General features: G+C 40.7%; 1 protein-coding gene across 4 annotated transcripts in view; it reads left to right on the top strand.

Moving 5' to 3' along the window:
* Positions 1-21,815, top strand: part of plce1 (phospholipase C, epsilon 1) — a 55,921-nt gene that overhangs the window by 11,296 nt on the left and 22,810 nt on the right. For all 4 annotated transcript variants that reach the window (XM_086064657.1, XM_086064655.1, XM_086064656.1 and 1 more), the window contains exons 5-6: positions 11,319-11,515; positions 12,301-12,446. In XM_086064657.1, coding sequence (XP_085920783.1) covers positions 11,319-11,515; positions 12,301-12,446 — 343 coding nt within the window. The remainder of the gene's footprint in view (positions 1-11,318; positions 11,516-12,300; positions 12,447-21,815) is intronic.

The raw sequence follows: 21,815 nt of genomic DNA, 5'->3' as shown, positions 1-21,815 counted from the left end.
ATGGGAAAGTAAATAAAGCGCAGAAAAATGCACTTTCTCACGGGCTATTAATGTCACAGTATTGGAGCATAGTAACGATCGCGCTGAGATGATGCTTTATCGATTATAGGAATGAATGCAGATGCACAGAAACAGAGTCACGACATTTTCGGAGGAGTTTGATAAAATGTAGTCCAAATTGTTTGCACCATTTCCTGTCTGACGAAAGATATAGTTGATGTTATCAGTATTGGCACAGAGAAACTCTTTTACTATCACACAAGTCATTCTCGTAGTTTTAAAATGGTTTTTTTGTGTTAAAAGTCATCTCAGTGTGGGTAACTCTGACAATTGAGAGCACTGCTTTAAAAATGTCAAGTATCATTTTTCTTAACACTTAAAACTACCATTTGGCTTTTCCTTGAAACCTGCAAATTGAATGCTCAGAGGTGGCAGTTTGGCTTTAGCCCCTGGTCCTAGCTAGCTGGTAAACGAGCACCATGGGAGCTAGCTAGCTAGCTAGCTAGCTAGCACCTAAGGCTAAAGCCAAACTGTGGCAGGGTTTTTACTTTCTGGACCTGGATTTTCCACCTCTCTTAATGCTAACAAATAGCATCAGTGTTGCGGTATTATGTAATGGCTATTACTATGTCGACAGATAATTAGTTTAAAAAAAAAATCGTAATTAATCGCATGACTTTAATATTAATATCTGTTCTTAATGTACAATAACATATTTTTTTCTCAGTTTTCGCACGCTTGTTAACATCAAAGTGGAAAAAATGTTTAACTAATAGAAATAGGGCTGCATCTTCGAGACATTGATACAATAATTTCATAATAACTCATAAAAATTGGTTAAAATTAAAAAGATGTACTGTACTATACTAAGTGTGATATTGATTTGTGTTGAGGTCATTTTTCTGCCACTAGATGGCACAATTGCATTTGTAAGACATTGCTGACAGCTAAGTGCATTTTTCTTTTCATATTAAGAGCTATCTAATCTTTAACATGAAGTCACTTGTGAAATTCTGCAAAAAAAAATTAATGCACTCATTTTGACGGAAATTGACCAATATTGTATCTCATGAAAAACTGAGATTCATTTTAGTTCCGAATATCCGTTGTTTGTAGTTTTCAAAGTTACTTTTGTGTAAATTGATCGAGTTGAGGTGCTTGCCTCGTGACCGACCATTATTATCATTCCTCTATTCTCTCGCTGTGTTGTTCCGCTACAAAGGAATGTGCCGAGCAGGCCACTTTTTCACTCTGCTGCGTGTTGTGGCTTAGCCGGAGATTAGCGCATGTGTGTGTGTGTGTGATGATGATGATGATGACGGGGTTACAGTATTTGTGTGCTAAACACACTCTTGTTTCCTCAGATGTCTACTTAACATAGAATTTAGCGACATTTTCTGGGAGCACTCAACTGTACCACACGGGCCGCTCCATTAACTGTTGCTATGCTCTCAAACTGTTTGTTTTAAAGGAGTTTGTTTTGGCTGAAACACACGGGGTGACATTGGAGTGTCAAAAATGCGTGGTGTGTTTTTCCCATTTCATTGGGTGGAAATGTGTGCATAAGATGCCAGGTCAGGCGCCCTCACGTCTTGGTGACAGTGTCATCTTGAAAGGATTGCCTAGCGTCAGTGGTTTTTGGAAAAATCTCATGGTACACCAGCCAAAGGGTCGTTCCATGCGGGTTTAACCAAGCAGATTCGGATTGTTATGGATCTTTGTATACTTGTTGATAGTGATGGCGCAACACTAAATCTGAAATGGTGCGTGCATATTTTAGTACCCTTTTGACCTTCAATGTCGGCCACACCCATTTTTAATGAAAACATGAAAGTTTGGCAGGCCGTAGCACCCAAACCCCTGCTCTGATTGACCTAAAACTTTAGATTTTGTGTTGCGCCATCACTATAAATAAGCACACCAAAATTAATTAACTCATTCACTCCCAGCCATTTTCACTGAAGCAACCCCGGCTGTTTTACTGGATTTTGACTGATTTTGCAAGGCCCATATTATTTATTATCTGTTTTCGTTTTGCAGCAATTAGCATTAGAATATAGCTCAATTTCATCATTATTCACAAATCTGTTTAAAACAGTTGGGGAAAATAGCTTTTTTTCAACATGGCCCTGGTTGATCTCTTATACTCTGCTGCGACCTGCTGGCAGTTTTTGTAATAAGTATCACTGCTTCAAGCATTCTCTTCAGTTCAGAGGCTGCATCAAAGCCTTCTGTATGCTCTAGCATAAAAACAAAAAAAACTTTTAAAACGTATAAATACGTCTTTGGGAGCATATACGTTCTTGGGAGCGAATGAGTTAAAATCTAAATCTGCTTGGTTGAAATGTTTAGGTTTTATTTATTTATGGGTGGCTTGGCATGGAACAACTTCCAACAGAAATGTCACAAACAATTTATATGCTGAAATAATAATGATGATATCTAAAATAACTCACAAATATACTAAGTGACAAATAGAAAGATCTTTTTCAGTCAAGCTAATTTATTCACTTTCCACCTGTAACTCTTCGAAAGCTAAGTCATGTGTTCAATTTACCTACATTTCCCTCTGTGGAACACAAGCGCAGTGTGTATTTGAATAACAGGTTATAGATGACGTAATAGTACTTTAGCACAGGGACTGATTCTGAGGGTATCCCACCACCTCTGCCGGCTCAATTTGGATTAGCGGTGCCCACCCACGAGTGGATTAAATAAGCGCATGGGTACTATTTTGGGCGCACTCGATGAATCACGCAATTGATGTAAAAAAAAAAAAGAAAAAAAAAAAGCCTGGCCCTTTGTTAGCACTTACGCTTGTGACATGAGAGGTCAGCCAGTCAGGGTTGAACCCAAATTGAAACAAAATGTTCCAAGTGTGACGTCAGGGTTTTTGTACAGTAAAGCAGGTTTGAACCAAGGCATATTGGAAAGTCTGGCTACACTTGCACTATTGAATGAGAGCCGTACATTCTGGAATGTTGCAGTGTCATTCAAAACTTGAGCTTTCTTATTTAACATGACAAAACATAATTGAGCCTGCTTGGGCTGAGCGAGTGACACGTGGGAATGGCGCCACCTAGGGGAGAGAACTCAGCAGTGCACAGACAAACGTGTCCTTGCTCATCCGCTAGAGGGCAACGTTGCATGCACAAAACCCTGCCTTGTACCTTGTGGAAACAATTACACAGTACAATCCATGATGAATGTGCGCCCTCATTAGCCAGGCAAGCGTTGATCAAAGACATGCAAAGCGAAGGCCGCGGCGGCGGCCGGCTGTCTGCGTTGTCCTCAACGTGACTTTGATGTCACGTTAATGTTTCCACTTCATTAGCCACATTCAGCGGGACAAACTGTATTTAATTCCGTGGTGCGTCGTGCGTTTGGCACCCGGGCCTTCAGTGGTAATTTACATGACTTAATCCACCTCCTTAATACCGCCATTGTCTCGTTGTAATTAGAGAAACGAGCAATACTATTTGAAACGACTGTATTAACGCGCGCCATACAGAATCGGTCCTATTGCTCATGCAATTCAAGGTGCAGCTGGCTGAACTGCTGATTCTGAAGGGATTGCATGGGCAGATTAAGTTGACATAAACATGGGCTGTTATCAGATTTTGGCGGTATGATAACCATGAGCAAAAATATTGTGGTTTCAAGGAATTACAGCTCTAAAATGTATTATTTTGAAATGATTGGGTAAATATACAATAACTGTCCGGAAAACGAGCTGATGTTAGCCAGCCATGCTAGTTAGCTAGTTAAGATAATAATCGTGCCTTGGTAGCAAGTCTATAGTATTTATTTCACTAATTGTAGCCATGCTAACTCTCGTAGCTGTTTGCAAAGGTTCATTTCAAGCGTGACGTTGAAGAGTGATGGTCGGATTTTTTTGACAAACGAGAAAAGTCGCCACGGCTCACTGAGGAGCAGTCGTGTCACTTTGCCTGTACTGATGGCGCAAAAACAAAAAAAAAAACAAGATCATATCACTGATGGAAAGTTTGAGCAGTTTTGAAACGGCTGTTTATCTTGACAGTGGTTACCGGCCACCATTGAAACTGACATCTAATTGGACGGAGAAAAAAAAAAACAACTGACATACAAATACTGGAAGTGGCTATCAAAAAGAAATGCAACAAAGACAATATACTGTTGGGAATAAATTAATACAATTCCATGCAACAGATATTTTAAATTAGGTTCTAAATCATTAGCGCGTTAGCACGCTTTTACCGAAAGCCGTATTTGAAAATTTTCCAAAAATAAGGAAAATTGCAAGTCTAGTTGCCTCCTTTCAACTTTTGACAGACATTAAGAATATACCTAGACATAAATAAATAACACAATATTTAACAAGCACATCAGTATTACAGTCATTTCAGGCAATTATGCTATGAAGCTAACAAAATATGGCCAGTAAGTCAAATAAACCTTCAATTACCAACGACCAACCAATCGTGTTTTTGATACTTTACGTGACCAGATGACTTTGAGCCATGAAAACACACAGCGAGGTTCTTCTGAGGTTTTGTCGGACACATTGTGTACACACGCGGGAGGAGGATCGATTGAAAACTGATGTACAATACCAGCGTCTCCCCCTTCCATCTTTGTGTGTTTACAGTGCGCTGACCGATAGCATCTTGCCGGCCCGTTGCCTTATAACCTAATATGGGGGTTACCCAAGGCAGAGATATCGGCCTCTCTTTTTTTTTTTTTTTCTTCTTGCTTTGTCCCTCACGTTCATTTGCTTCCCTCGTCTCTCTCTCCCTCTCTCTCTCTCGCTCCCTCTCTTTTTTGTGAGCTTTGTTGATGCAGAGAGTACAGACTCCCACTCTTTCTTCATCAGTCTTACTCTCCTGTACCCACCTTTTTCTTTTTTTACTTTTTTATATGTGCTTTCTCAGACGAGCGATTTGGATGAATTTGTATCTGAACTGTAAGTAATCGTTTCCTGTAAGTAATAGTTTTTATCTTTTCATTCATGAATTTTGTGAGTTTTATGCTACTTTGGTATCGGGCAAAATGGTTGAATGCGACTCTGAATGGGTCTACTTTAAAAAAAAAAAGAAAAAGAAAAAAAAAGATGAACTGGACATCATGCCTAATTTTGCACACGCCTTACATGTTGTAGAACTTTCTTGCATATAAGAACGGAAGAACATCCATCATGCAAGTCTTGGGACTGTCACGCCGGCATTTTGCGCGATTATGTCGCAGCCCCGTGTTGTATGACATCATGAGAACTGTAAATGAGGGGGAGTGTGGTGTGAAAGGGTCCCACTGGCTGCATGTGTGGGTAATGACTTCCAGCTTGTTGGGACTTCAACGTGGCCTAATGTTGACATTTTGGGGGTCATTCTTAGGTTTGTATTAGACAAATTGTAAAATAACAAAAAACGTATGGTGGTTTTCTTTTTTTTTTTTTTTTTATGAAACGTCGTCTCCGGCGAATATAAAAGCAGAAAATTACACTATTGTATTTTTTTGTTGTTCTCAATTTTGTAACCGTAACTTGTCTTCCCTCTATAAAACTAAACAGTTTTCTCCTCCCCTGAGGATAAGAGGAGCAAACGAGATCTATCAAGTGCACGATTGTCCTCGAAATCCAACACGCTGATTGTATTAACTTTATGAGGATCGTTTCTCAAGCTCTGCACGCTGACCTCTTCTCCTATAATAAGCTTTAAACCAATTGTCTGCTTAGTGCCATTAAATGTGAAAAATAAAAGTCAGCAATTGTGTCGCATCAAACTTGCCAATGTCCAATCCAGTGCATGCTGTGACAGTTTTTGCATTTTAGAAGTTTGTCGTTTTTCTCCATTCATTGCCTCATTGTTTACCCAATGCTCTTAGCGTGTGTCCCCAGACACACAACCCACTGACTGTGTACACGGTGTGACGCTGCGAGCTTGGTAAAAGGTGCGAGGCAGAGCTCCGGGGGTGGGCTTTGCTCTTCTCCAAGCAACTCCATGTGAAATTCAGCACAGCATTATGAATCGAGGCCGAGCAGACGTCCATCTGTATTTAGGAGCCAAAAATCATACGATCATTTTTAAACTGCTTCTTTTTTTTTTTTCAGTCAAGAGGCATTCTTTAAAATGAAGGTTTTCCTTGAGGTCCTTCCACTTCCACAAAAATCAGTCAGCATGATTAAGGCTAAGACTTGTCATTTTTTTCCCCCCTTGTATCCAAATGTAGCCTGTAAATTAATGCCAGCCTCAAAGTCATTTTATCATATCGTGTTCTTCACAAAGGATGATGACTCCGTACGGGCAATAAATAAGCCAAACCCTACTTAGCATTTAGCTTATTCAGTGCAACATACACATCCGTACATTTGCCGGCCTACGCGCAACTTTTTTTTTTTTTTTTTTCCCCCCACAAGCACAGAACTTAATCAAGTTGAGAAAGTCCAGGCTCTGTCTGCGACGGGCAAACATTACCTCGTGGAGACACATGCACAAAAACAAAAACAGGTTTATGTCTCCTAACACAGTTCGCACGCAGTCCAAGGAAGGTAGGCTTAAAAACGTCTGGTTCCTCAAATACCAAAGCTGCTGAACATACCTGCCGCCTTTTGAAATAGATAAAGCGCTATTGATTTAAAGCCACTTTTGGGTGGCCATGCAATTCAGTGACTCGCAACCAAAATGTGCTGTGAAAGATCTTCATAGTCAGCGGATAAGCGTATTTAACCATGTTCAGACTTTGCTGTGAAAAGCCAGAAATGTACACATACTGTAACGCGGCCACCAAGTGCGTGGCGGGCCTCCTGCGAGAAGGAAAAGGTTACGACTGACGTCTCTGCGCTGACCTCAGCTCTGAGGCCACAGACCGGAATAACAAGAGTTCTTTTAATGGCGACCCCTCTCCCACCAGGCTGGGCTAACCTTCACCCTTCCTTTCATGAAACGTCTAAAAGTAGTTATCGGGAGAAGTGATGTCACTGTGGGTTTTTCTTCCGACTGTGCGCTTCGTGGGAGAGTACACCGGGTGTTTTATCTCTTCCCGTGTGATGGCTTGCGCGTGCTGCGGTACATCGGCAGGCTTCGTTAAGAAAACAGATTTTGTGGCATTGTACCACCTGAAGAAATTTGTATTACAGTATATGCCTAGATGAATCGATGCTGAGCTAGCTGTAACTCGCTAGCTAGCTGTAGCTAGCCAGGTCACTAGATAGATAGAGAGATTATTGAAGATATAGTTTGTTGTGCAGTGGTGTAGCACTGTGGGACACAGCTAGCTTGCTAGCTCACTAGCTAGCTATCTTAGCGAGATCTAATTAAGCTCAAATCTATATCTATCTAAGATAACTAGCGAGCTAGCTGTGTCCCACAGTTCGACTTCACTGCACAACAAACTATACAAAAATCTCGCTACAGTATCTACAGTACTTGTCTCTCTGTAGGCTATACAGTATCTAGCTATCTATGATAATCTAATCTATCTAGCTATATCGTGACCTGGCTAGCTACAGCTAGCTAAGCATCGATTCATCTAGGCATGTACTGTAACACCAAATTCTTTAGGTGGCACAATGCCACAAAATCTGTTTCTTACATGGCAACATAAATACTAAACAATAATGGGATAAGCACTGATCCCTGCGGGACTCTGAGTGAGTTACCAGCGCGGTCATGGGATGAATTAAACTCTCGTCTCAAGGCACCAATATTAACGACAAGTAAAATATTTGTGTGTGTCATGGCGAGCGAGAGTATGGGAGTGTTTGTGGTGGCTCGCATTCATCCGAGCCAAGAGGTCAAGATTGTGGGTGGTTGTGTTCCAGCGAGGACGCTTCCAAGCTGCCTAGCGTGCCTGCTATGAGGCGCAAATCGGCACGGGCGTGAGTTGCGAGCGTGCGTGTGCAGGTTTGTATGCGGTCATCTTCGCATGCGCGCATTCCAGCTCAAAGTTCAGTAGATCTGCACGGTGCCCCACTCTGCCCTCCGCTAATCCCCTCCCAGAATGGCTGTTACCGGGCAGAGAATCGAAACCCAATGGATTGCTAATAGATCTTAATGGAAACTTCACACACGCTCCCAAAAGTGCAGATTCCGCTGGCCAAGTGTCTGCAAGCTGCTTTAGAGGTGGTGGGTGTATAAATGATTATTTTTTACGGCTGGATTTATGAATGGGATTTGGGACTAGCAGTTGGGGAGGCACTGACTTTCTCAACTAAACAAATAGGACACATGATCTGACCACGCCGGACAGTTGTCGGTTTAAGTGGCCGAGCACAGGAGTTAGAATTATTTATGACTGAATAGCACCCAGGGGAGAATGAATATTAAAAATACACCAAGGATGTTCTTCTATTCATTTATTGATTGATTGTGGATTTCAGTTTTTACCTTTTAGGAAAGCATTGAAATGGAGACGATTCATCCAGATCAAATTTGCTCAACTGAACAGCATTGCTTAAGTTAAATTTGAAAATTAAGTAAAAAAAATAGTTGAACCACCACTGCATGTTGAGCTATAATATTGATTGATGCATTGAAGTGCTTTTGTTTTTAATAGCCCTAAAATCCATGCGCATGGAGTTGTGTAATAACTTTAGCTTGTACAACCAGGACATTTACTCCTCATGACGACCCTAAATTGGGATTTTGGCGGGGAGCAGCTGCCACTAGTGGTCTCTAATGTACTTTCACTGGGCTTACACAATTAGTGGCAAAAAAAAAACAAAAAAAAACAGGATGACACCATTACATGTTTCCTGTATACTTGGAGCAACACGAGCTCCAAGGCTGAACTTGTGGCGGCTAACGTAGCATGTCGGTTTTGCGCATGCACGCAGTGGTAACATTCTCTTTCTGGTTGACTATAATTCTCATGACAGTAAACACGCGCATCTCTAATGTTGCACATTTTGACGGGAAGCGGGTGTGCATGCCGTGTGCGCTCGCTTGCGATTTGAGGACAAGAATGTTTGTTTGTGCGTGCGTGCGTGTGACGGCAGCTGCCGGGTGTCCGTCAGGGGCAGTAACACGCTCCCTGCAGAGTCTTTTGTTGTTGGCCTCTCCTCTTACATGCACACTTTCACACTTGGCTCCATTAGTCCCATTTTTCAAGCGATTACAGAATGAGGAGAAAGCGAACCCTGTCCGTCACCATGGCAGCATCTAAAACTTCCTAAAAAAAAAAAAAAAATCTTGGCATGTCGTTCAATTTGTGTGCTGTGATTGGTCAGTCCGGGTTTCATGGGTGTGGCTTAAGTCATCATGCTGACCTTGTTACGTTTCAGTTCATTCGTCATTGAGTTGTGATCCTCTTGACGCATCGGGTGAGCTAACGGCTTAGCTTGAAGTGAGTTAATCGATGTGGAATGAAGGTTTTGAGAAGGCGAACATTCTACGTTGGTCACCTGCACAAACACAGAAAAAAAATATGAACACACCTGTTGATTGTGTGTAAGTTGCCAGAGTGTAGAAAGTTCATACTATCAGAAGCAGCAAACTGCAAAGTACAGTCACAAAGAAAGGCATGCGGGCTATGCACAATGTTGGCCAAGTCCACCATTTTGCTTTATCCCTTGAATGTGGAAAAAGGCATTGTTAATCTAGTGGACTTTATGTCTGCTTTTTGGGCATTAAAAAGTTTCTCGAGGGACCAGAGGTCATCAGAAAAACATCCGAATGGTAGCTATTCATCTGAATATTCTCTCTTTTTTTTGGGGCTGTGACTTAACTGGCACTCACCCCCTGCAAACGTGCATCCTGGTCGCTCCCATTTCCCTTTGGGACGGTCCAGATATGATCGTACGACCGACTCCCCACGCAGGAAACCCATCCCTCTACTTGGACCGGTTATCTTTGTTTAATACTTGCGAAGAAAAAGATGGACTCTTAATTTGGCGAGTGTAGTGAAACAGTGTGATGGCAAAAGATTTGGGACACAGCTAAAAGTTCTACAGAAAGTGAAAATCTGTGGTTTTTGGCAGCCATCTTCGTGTTAGTCTTTTGGATGAAAATGATGCTTAGTCGGATTTCTACATGATATAGTTTTAGTCCACAGAAATTCAAAAACAGCAAGAGTAGCTAGCAACAAGCTATGGTAGCTGCGCTATATTGTACATCTACTTAGCTGTGCTACTAGTCGCTCCTAGTCATCGCCTCCATGGTGGTGAATACAGTAAACTGTGTCATTCTCACCAAGTGAAGACAAAAAAAAAGACGAAGAAGCCATGCTAATTGCTAAGCTAACTGAAGATTGACATGGCCAGCGCGTTTAAGATTGGAATTATATAATTTGCTCCCAAATACTTTTTTTAAATGTTTTTTTTATGCTAGAGCATACAGAAGGCTTTTTTGCAGCCTCTGAACTGAAGAGAAGGCTTAAAGCAATGGTAGTTATTACAAAAACGGCCAGCAGGTGGCAGAAGAGTATAAGAGATCAACCAGGGCCATGTTGCAAAAAGGCTGCTTTCCCTACAGTTTTAAACAGATTTGTGAATAATGATGAAACTTGGCTATATTTGAATGCTAATTGCTGCAAAACGTAAACAGATAGAAATATACTTTTTTTTTTCCTGTTGAAAGAAGAGACTCTAATCTTTCTTTTGGTAGGTTCCATGTTTTTATAGCAATAGAACACAATATTCTGTGGGCTTTGCAAAATCTGTCAAAATAAAATAAAACAGACGGGAGCGAAGGGGATTGCTTCAGTGAAAATGGCTGGGAGTGAATGAGTTAAGGAAAAGTCCGCTTAGCTTAATGTTAACAAAACGCTGTAGACAGGTTAATGAATAGCCTGCTTGGGTGATGGAGTCCAATTTTAATGGAGAGAAAATCATTCTTGCTAAAACTGAACTTATATTCTGGTTTACGTCAGCCAAGAGGAGTGGCCGAGGTTAAAAGTATACAAGAAACAGTATATAAGAAAGTACAATGGCCTTAACTGTCAAACAGGCAGAACAAAAACATGATTTGATAACTTAAACTTTCTAAACTTTCTTTTTTTGCAATGACCTAAATGATAATGTATTGTTTTTGCTAATGTACCATGACATTTTTCTAATGTAAAATATCTAGCTTCACTCAAAGATTGTCTTCGTGGACCTTTCTTTGTGCACTGGACCTGCAAAGAGGCAAAGTACCATCATCCAGCATAGTTGGCAGCATAAAATTGCCCAAAATGGGTCGTATTGCAAAGGGTCCAAATGTTCCCTTTTCAACCTTTTCACTTTTGTCTGCTGCCTCCCACTTTCCCACCAATTATGCTCTTTCTTCTCCACTTGCCTCTACTTTGATACTCCCCAACTCACGCGGCATTCTTAGAAGTGACACACTTGTGCTCCTCTCCAGGTAGCACACAGTGTTCAACATGCTGCCGCACTTAACCTGACTCACCCTGCCAAGAAGTTGCTTCTGCTGCCGCCTGGATCTGGATGCATCAGACTGCGACTTTCTTGCTGGCCGCCGCCGCCTGTCAGCGGGCGTCCGCCTGCACCGGCTCGGATCACCCGTCCTGATCCAAGCCAGGGATCTTCTTACCCACCCAGGTTTGTACTTTTCTGCACAAACAAAATAAATATATATTATAGCAATTTTTTAAAACTCATTTGCTCCCGAAAACGCATACATATTTTAAATGTTTTAAGTGTCCCAAAGACGTATTTATACTTTTTTTTTTTTTTTTTTAATGCTAGAGCATACAGAAGGCTTTGATGCAGCCTCTAAAGTAGCAGCAGTTATCACAAAAATGGCCAGCAGGTGGCAACAGAGTATAAGAGATCAAGCAGGGCCATGTTGCAAAAATTTCCCCCACAGTATTAAACAGATTTGTGAATAATGATGAAACTATTTACTGTAAAACGGAAACAGATAGAAATGTACTTTTTTCCTGATGCAAAGAAGAGATTCTAAACTTTCTTTCGATAGGTTCCATGTTTTTATAGCAATATAACACAATATTCTGTGGGTCTTGCAAAATCTGTCAAAGTCCAGTAAAACAGAGGATTGCTTCTGTGAAAATGACTGGGAGTGAATGAGTTAAGGAAAAGTCAGCATAACTTCATGCTAACAAGCAATGCAAAACGCCTTAGACAGGCTAATGAATAGCCTTGTGTGTAACTCTCCATTCACGTTCAAAATGATCAAACTGACTAAAATTGATTTCATGATGTTTGATGGCCTCCTCCCGTTTTTATGACCGGAGAAGCTAAAATATTTAGCAAATAAGCCTACTCATTCCATTCCCTTTAAGTGAGCACTTGCAAGGGAAAACTCCCTTTGAATGACTCACCTGTCTTAGTTCCTCTTTTTTTTTTTTTTTTTTTCTTTCTAGGTTTTATCTCGCATGCGGTCAGAGGACATCTGTTTGCTCCCTGCTGACCGGAGCCCTTCTGGAAGCCACGGTCGCTCTCGGGGCCCGTTCCTCCTTGCCCTGTCCGTTCGGCCAGTTCCCAAACAGCAGCCACGGCGTGCTGAAAGGTGGGTGTCAAACTGTTTTGCAAAGTTGGGTCCACCGTCTTAAGTATTCGTCAAGCTAAATATTGGTCTGAGGGGGTTCGATTTGGGGAAGATAAGCTTCCTGCTCTTCCCCTTGTGGTCTGCTTACTCCCACATGGCTTTTCTCGAGAGGGATTTGAGTGATAGACATAAAGAAAGTATTTCTCCCATGCCCATATATGCATTTATTATTATTATTATTACAGACGTGAACCCCTATTTATCGCTGGTTACACATTTCAGACCGAGCCGCGAAATTGTGGAAGTCCACGATTATAGGTCGACTATATACCAGGGGTGTCAAACTGGGTACTGCAACTGGCCCATTAGGGGTTCCAATGTGGCCCGTGAGGACAGAAAGCAAAGCAGTTTTTTTCTCAAATGAATTGTTGTTGCTAATTTTGTCCACCGGAGGGCGCACTGACAACCACTTAAATGACATTCTTAAATTTGGCTGTTACAAAAAAAAAAAAAAAAAAAGCGCTCATTTTTGTTAACTCATTCACTCCCAGCTATTTTCACTGAAGCAAGCACCTTCGCTCCCGGCTGCTTTACTGGATTTTGACTGATTTTGCAAGGCCCACAGAATATTGTGTTCTTTTGCTATAAAAACGTGGAACCTACCAATAGAAAGTTTAGAGTCTCCACTCTCATCAGGAAAAAAAAGTATATCTCTGTCTGTTTCCATTTTGCAGCAATTAGCATTCGAATATAACTAAGTTTCATCATTATTCACAAATCTGTTTAAAACTGTGGGGGGAAGAGCTTTTTGCAACATGGCCCTGGTTGATCTCTTATACTCTGCTGCCACCTGCTGGCTGTTTTTTGGTCGAGCATAAAAAATAAAAATAAACCCAAAAACGTATAAATACGTCTTTGGGGAGTGAAAGACAACCTATTAAAACAAATCCGCTTTTGGGTGTGAATGAGTTGCGAAATGGAAATATTTTCACAATGTTCATGTAATTATTTGCACCAAAAACCAGGAAGTATTTTTGACCGGTCATTATTTTCTAGCTTATTAGGCCGTTTCAAATGTCAACTGTACTATCTTTTTCACGGATTTCAATGACATTCCCAAGTCTCAGGAAAACTCCACGTTCCATGATTTACAGACAGCCTCGCCTCTTTGGAGAAGAAAAAAGAAAAGAAAAAAAAAGTAGTCATTCCTGTCATCTTCTTCTTGAGAAACTAAAAGCCACTTGACATCACAGTCAGCTCCCGTTCGTACGTACTCCTAAAAGTCAAATGACCGGTCTGACTAAGCGTCCAGTCAGTTACTCAGCTGCTCGCCGGCCTTCCAGCTTCTCTGCAATGATGTTGCGTATGACTCAAATGTAAGCTGAGCCCGGACATTAAAGTCCGCTGGCTGCGCTCCACGGGACATGCTGTCTCTCCGCGGGAGTGCCCCCCCCGCCCCCCCACTCTCACTGTCAACATACGCTTTGGTGTACAGCTTTCCCATCTTTCAAACCCAGCGCGCACGTGTAACATCGTTTATAAGCGTACCATCGAATGTCGCGCTTGCAACGGATAAAAAGCAGTGCGGGCGGCCTACCGCGTTTCCACGAGGACTTAAGTTTGTAAGGTTTAAGTCATCGTTGGATGTTATGAGAGACATTTCTTCTTAACGTTCTGACTTGAGTTTGTATCGTGCATTAATTTGTTTCTGACCATATATGGTAACGGTGGTCCACCGTCTCTCTCGGCAAAACGGCCTTGTCGTATGGCCTACCTCGTTTGATGTGCTCTTTCAAACCGGAGTGTCCTGATCGTGCTGATGAACAGACCTTGAGCTTTCAGGACCCCCCCCCCCCCCCCACCTCACCAACCCTACCCCCCCACAATTATTTACTGACACAGTCAACAGCAGAACAACTCCAGGAGTCATTGTCGAATGCACTCATTTGACAGAACTTTGGGTCCGCACACTTTTAAATTCTTTGTCGTATTTTATGACCAAATCGGTTGACATCAGCCTCGAAACGATCCTCTTAATAATGATAGAAGACAATGCTGGCGTGGGACTGATAAATGCGGTGACCCGGCATATATTATCTATATTATGAGGCTAATAACTTTTAAATGAGTAGTGGTGATTTGGAGCCTTGGCAGTAAATCATCTTAAGTGTGCGTCTTTCCCAACTGATTTATTGCATAACAAACAAGGTATCGTCGGTAGGGATGGACCGAATATCGGGTTGGCGTCGGCCATTTTGAAGAATCGTACGCCCCAATAATAGATCAATTTAAATGCGATCAATTTAAATGTTAACTTCCGGGCACTAGTTATTGGAATTTTCAGAGATGCTGCTGGGCCCTGCACCTTCTGTTTCAGTTTGAAATTAAAACTTAAGATAAGTTGAATTTTAATACTGTACTTGAGATATATTAAAATTGTGGACAACTTTATTTACTGTAGAAAACAATTGGGAGCTATTTACTTACATTTTTATTGACCTTTTTGTTAGATTTTTAAAACAAAGATGTCTATTGACCAACTCCAAAATTTAACAAACCTTAAAAGTTGTTCAATAAACATATTCTTAAAAATTCCCAAATATTTAAGAGCTGGAGTTTGTATTTTTTCACATTTTGATGCCAATCTTTTCCCTTTTGAGAAAGTGAATATCGGCTCCAAATATCGGTTATCGGCGTCCTTGACTACCAATAATCGGTATCGGCCATGAAAACACCATATCGGTCTATCGCTTCATTGCATTGTTCATCTTTTCTGCTACTTACTACAAATTAATCACATTTTAATTCATATCAATGGCAAACGAAGCATGACTGTTCTTACGTCGTTTTCTCCTATTACAGCATATTACATTTTCTCCTGCTAGAAATACCTCTTCTCACACACACACACACACACACACACACACACACACACACCCCCACACACACACACACACACACACACACACACACCCCCACACACACAAACAAAACAATCTCACATTTAGTCCAGGTTCTGAATAATTTTGCAGCATTTTACCACGAAGCGCCAAATGAAGGCCACCCAGATTTCACCGCGTCCCTGTGAAACGATAAATGGGAGCGGTTGAAGCCTCATTTCCTTGGCAACACAATTTACCGCACGGCTGAAAAGGAAGTCGGTCGGCTTGCCGTCCCCCTCCCCCAGCTCAATATTGCTCTCTTTCAATTTACTTTTCTTCCTTCGCACTTTTTCTGTCTCCCCTTCTGTCATCGCCGTGCATTGTCTTGCCCGCCAGCCCTTTTAAGAGCCACTGACAGCCGATGCGGTGGTGAGTCATCGTGGAGGGAAGTCTCAAGGATTACATATTGTTTGCGCCGCTATACAGTCGCTAAAAATAAAAGCTGCGATGTGAAAAGGGCTCCTTACGGGTTTCCAAACTATGGACCGGGGGCCATTTACGGCCCGCCGCCTTTTCTTCAGCGGCCCGCAACATAGACTAAAAAAAGACATTTGATACGGCTCCTATTTTATTATTATTTATTATTGTGGGAATGCTGACGGCACTGATGCTGTTTCTAACCTTTATTATTATTTCAGGTACTTCTTATTCTCCACACTTTTTTTTGCCGCGCAAAAACTCCCACATAATACATCCGATTTACGCCGTTTAACTTTCAACTTGCTTCAAAAATTCACGTCTTCCTTGGAATATATTGTCTGATTCCACGTTAAAATTTTCGCACTATTTAACTTTTCCCCATTCATTTTCAATGGGACAGACTTTGACATTTTTGACCCGTAAACAGGAGGCGATGGTTCGAATCTCACCTTAGGCAGATTGCAGTTCAAGTTTTTTTTTTTAATTAATTTATCATTCAACTACAATTAATCATTTTTAATTCTCACATAATTTATCTTTCAATTTACTTCATAAGCATTCCGCATGTATTCATATCGTAGCAGTCGGCTATTAGCATTCAGCTTTCAGCATTTCCACGCACTTTCTGTAGAAATTGCGTGGGAATGCTGACAGATATTTTGCAAAATCAAATGAACTATTTCCGGTCCAACTAAAATAAAACAATTTCTCTTTGACAAGGCAAAGCAAAAAGAGTTTCCTGAAATGTCTGCTGTGTCAAAGTCCAATTTATGAACATATCGCATGAATGATTCTCAAGTAACTGTTTTAAAAATGTTAAAAATAGTTTGCTCTTATTTTAGTTCTGAATGCCGTCCAGTGCAGAGGTGGATTTATTCTCGTGGGCTCTTGGCCACCCTAAAATCCAGAAAAATCAAACTATTTCCCGTATCACCTTTAACACAAAGCTTTGTTATGTAGCAATTTTTCAAAACGGACTAGAAAATGAAATTGCTTTCTTGACAGATTTTTCGCCTGTATAAATTAAAGTTAAAGAAAGATCCTGCCATTTTTTTGTTTTGTTTGTGACACTTTTGGAAACCCCTGATGTAACGCAAGCAATTGCTCCTGATATGTAACCCATTTTCATATGCGATGCTCCTGTTGCCTAACCCTTCTTGTGCCCGCGCTCATTCTTCCTGTGATTGGTTGTCTGCTTGGTGGAACTCTAGCACATGGCTGTAAACTATGTATGGCGCAGGGTGGTGGTGGGGGGGTTAGTAGGCGGGGGGTCGAGACAGACAGAGCGAGAGGGAGTGAATGTAGTCGAGGGAAAGAACATGTTAAGAGTGTTTACTGTCGAGGGGAATGGGCGAGAGAGAGAGAGAGAGGGGGAGAGAGAGAGAGATCCAGGCGCGATGCACAGGAAGAGATGAGAGGGAGAGAGCAGCTGCGGTGGAAAGCGGAGCGCCGGCGGTGGCTCCAAGCGCGCGCACACGGGTGCACCTCGCAAGGCCACTGAAGTGACAGCGCGGGAGGCGGAGTGGTCAGCTGCGTCGGGCAGCCATGAAGCACTCCAACAGATCGGACCTCAAGCTGTTCAGTAAGTCCGGCCGCTCGCAAGTGTGACGACGCGGGGCACGCGTTGAGCCGCAACTGCTCAAATCTGGGGCTTCGCAAAAAGAGTCAACGGATTTGTTAGTAAATATTTGGCAGAGGTTTTGGTTGTAAGATTAGGCTTCTCTTCGGTTTCTCTCCTTTTGCTACCTTTTTATAGTTTTGTAACAGCTGCTTCTTTATTAATCAGATTTTCAGTAGCTGTCAGGTGCGCTGGCTGAAATGACATCATTGCGCTATTTCAGAAATAATAACCTCTATGGTCAACTAAAACAGGCACTAGTACCAAAAGAAAATTAATAATTGCCCAGTCAACCATTCCTACCGGACTTAATTGTAAAGATCTCACTGTTTTTCCATTTGTTTGTTTTGTATTGATAGCCCGTAGCTCATTTTCATGCAAATATTTACTACATCAGATGTACCTATGATGTCATTTACTACTGTGTCGTCATAGGTTAATGATGGACCGCAGCGTGACGCGTTCCGACGTACTTCACGTTGGCGATGGAAAAAAAAATGAAGCTTCATGAAAGTTTCATGAAACATGTGTGATACTCCTCTAGATGGCACTGTTGGTTTAAAGATGCAGTGGAAATGTATTAAATTTCCATTGCGATGGCCTTTATTTAAACCAAGAGCACTATCTGCAGGAGTAAAAAAAATATATTATATATATATATATATTACAAGTGTTTCATGAAGCTTCATTATCCCATCACTGCTTTATGTACAATTTAAGGTTACGTTTGTTTTGTAGCAATGACGTAAGCTGATGACTCCCAACATTTCCATCCAGCACATTTTTTTTGTAATTTTTTATTTTATTTAATTATTGTAATTAGTTGCAATTGTATCAATTTATGAAAAATCACCACTTAAATGAAAATGTGCCTGAAAATGATGATGAAAAATGTTAACACCGAGTGGCAATGAGACGTTGGTGACTATCAAATATTTTATAATAATAATATTTATTTATTTATTGAAACTAATTCAAGATATTGGTTCAGTCTATTTTTTTTTTCCTGAAGTAAAAATAGAACTTTGCACATGTTACATAAAGGACGACTGAAATCAATTAATTTCGCCAGACCCGATGTGTGTGCCAATTTTGGTGAGTTTTTGTTTATGATAAGGTCCTCAAAAATGCAAATTATTGGGAATAGGGCACTGCTCGGGCCCTAATTACTGTCGACGGGCTGACATCACAGGATTTGGACAAATTTAATTAAAAGAACGTCTCCGAACGATTAATTGATTATTCAAATAGTTTGATTTAATTAGTTTGTAATTTTGTATTGAAAAAAAATATACATACAGTATACAGGTTCTGTTTTTACAGTGTTGCCATGCACGTTTTGACACCGACGCTGGATGTGACGGCGCGTCGTGCATTGCACGTCGTTGACCCACACAAGGTCTCGCTTTTATTGCGGCCTCAAGGATACAGTAAACACACGTCACAACTCAAAACAAAAAAAATATACACAAAAAACAAGGGCGAAATGTCATTTTGTATTTGACTCAATTTTGCTTGTGAATGTGCCTTGTGCATTCAAATCAGGTGCCAAAGGTAACAGTGACGCGTCGGTAGCCTTTCGAGACATCATTTGAATGCAACGCGCATGCAGACGTGTCCTCTTATAACTCTGTTTACAATGTGTTGATAGTTTTTCACGGGAACGCGTGCGTGCGTGCGTGCGTGCGCGCGAGTGGACTCCTTTCGAGCGCATGTGTTATCTTCCAAGGACTTGACGCTCGACCGACAGATCAACGGGCGAAGCGAGGAACTCTAGGGAGCTTTCCCAGTACTGGAGTTGGGACCGGGGTCGCTCTGACATTTTCCAAGAAAATGTTAATTTCCTCTCGGTGACCACCTGGTGAGATGAATCAATAAGTTATGATGATTTTGAACGGGTTTTTTTTGGGGGGGGGCATCCGCGTCAATTGTTTGTTGGATCGCAGCGAGTGCTTCTTGTTCAAGGTTTCACTGCACTGCTTTGTACTTGGTATGAATAAGTTATGATGCACAAAGCCATCAAGACAAGACCACTCTAAAAGTTTTTCATTTCCTGCCCTATTGATTATTTTTTTCCAATAGTCCCTTAACAGCACTTGAGTCCATTGTTTGTTGATATTGAGCGGATGGTATTTCTGAACACAACACGCGCAACATTAATCAACCCGAGCATCCATCACGAGTTGGCTTAGTCTCATTATTTCACTCTCTAGTTTTGTCCGCTTTGTCCACGTTCCAGTCTTGGTGTATAAATTGAGTTTTACAATAATACTGTATATAATTAGGGGTGTCACATGACTTCAACTGCCAGCCATTTTCCCCTTTGCTCTTGGCTCTTTTACTGGATTTTGACAGATTTTGCAAGGTCCACAGAATATTGTGCTCTGTTGCTATAAAGCATGGAATCTACCAAAAGAAAGATTAGAGTCTCTTCTTTCATCAGGAAAAAAACCAAGTATATTTCTGTTTCCGTTTTGCAGAACTTAGCATTAGAATATAGTTAAATTTCATCCTTATTCACAAATCTGTTTAAAACAGTGGGGGAAAGTGCTTTTTGCGACATGGCCCTGGTTGATCTCTTATACTCTGCTGCCACTTGCTGGCCATTTGTGTAATAACTACCATTGCAGTTCATTCAGTTCTGAGGGTCCGTCAAAGCCTTCTCTAGCATAATTATTTTTTTTAAACAAAATATAATATTATTTTTTATGCTGTTTTCATACTCTTGTTAACAGAAGTTAACGTTAGTAATTTTCATAATAATTCATTAAATTGAGTTAAAATGTAAAAGATGTACTGTAAATGAGTGTGATTTCTGTTGATCATTTTTCTGCCACTAGATGGCAGAATTGCATTTGTAAGACGTTGGTGACAGCTCAGTGCATTTTTCTTTTCATATCTAATCTTTAACATGAAGTAACTTTTTAAAATTTGACCCCCAGTCTCCACAAATATATGCATTATTAATCATTTTATTGCTGCAAAATTTTGACGTGGATGTTTCTGGTGCGATGCAACTTGAATTCCCCCAGTACAGGCTTTACAAGTAAGGGGCGGTCAAAAGAACTTTTAACAAAAAATTAACACACTAATGTTGATACCCCTGGTATATATAGTTTAATATGTACCTGGAAAAAAAAATCAAAGTGTGGGCAGTCCCTGTTGCAGAACTGCACAAATAAATCAGTGAATGCAATCAATATCCTCTGAGATACCCACACTTGTCTCAAAATATTGTTTCCCGGTAAGAACAGCGTGATATTTTCTTTCATGATCACTTTACCAAGTAGGATGTTCGCATTAAGAGCTGCAGCCATTTTAATGCAACGCGTGCCCACGATAGGCCACGATGCATAAACATCACGTTTATTCTCGATTCTTCTCAGCGGGGGGGCCTCGCACTTCCTGGCCAGCAAGGTCAAGGGCCCTCTTTAGAGTAAATACAAATGTCGAGCTGCATTTTTATTCATTAGGTGGACAACAAGTACAGTACTTGGGACAAATGCGTTTCATCCTTTCCGCCGAGCCTCTCGCGAGCGTGTCGTCGCCGTCTTGGGTGAGGACGTTGATTGTCTCTCCGAAGCAACGAATGAATAAATAAATAAATAAATGGCTGGTCATGAAATTCATAGATCTCCTTTGAGGCGGCCTCTGTTTTCCAAATCAAAGAGGCTTGATGAGGGACAAATAATTGGTCAACAAATTTCAAAAAAAAATTGTAAGTAAACTTTTCCAAATGATTTAAATATAAATAAAATTTATTTATAATAAATTTTATAATAAATTTATATTACATTTCTAATAATAATTTAGAAAAAATAAATATAAATCAAATTTATTTATATTACATTTTAGAATACATTTACATTAAATTTATAATAATTTAGAATAAATTACTATAAATAAAATTTATTTATATAGATTAAATAAGTAAATATTAATACAAAATGTATTTATATTTATTTATTATACGAGGGAAAAAAACGAGGGCAGATTCAGAATCAGTGAAGAAAAATCATCTGGAAAAGTTTACTTGCAACATTTTGTAGAAATGTGTTGATCAATTATTTGTATTATTATATTCATTTAATAAATATAATAGTATATTCAAATATATATATATATAATACTAGTAAAAAGTAAGGAGATTTGGTTTCCCCGGGAGCGACGGCATTGCTGTTGCCGTGGCGACCCACCAACCATCTAAAGGGTTGCCGGGGACAACTCCGCAAGTGTGTTTGCCTGCGTTGTGTATGGAAGCTTTATTTTGATGTGCGTGCCCGCGTGCTGACAATGAGCAGAAGGCGGTGCGTGTCATTTGTTAGGCCATCGCTCTTTTTAATGCGCATCTCATTACAGCGAACGGCTCATCCAGAAAGCGCCGATTGTGAAATATGAATAAAAACAATG

This window comes from Leptonotus elevatus, chromosome 20 (assembly GCF_054856555.1).
Source record: "Leptonotus elevatus isolate MCC_2025b chromosome 20, RoL_Lele_1.0, whole genome shotgun sequence".
Classification (NCBI taxonomy): Eukaryota; Metazoa; Chordata; class Actinopteri; order Syngnathiformes; family Syngnathidae; genus Leptonotus; species Leptonotus elevatus.
The sequence above is the reverse complement of the archived record's forward strand: the minus strand, read 5'-3'. Positions and strand labels throughout refer to the sequence as shown.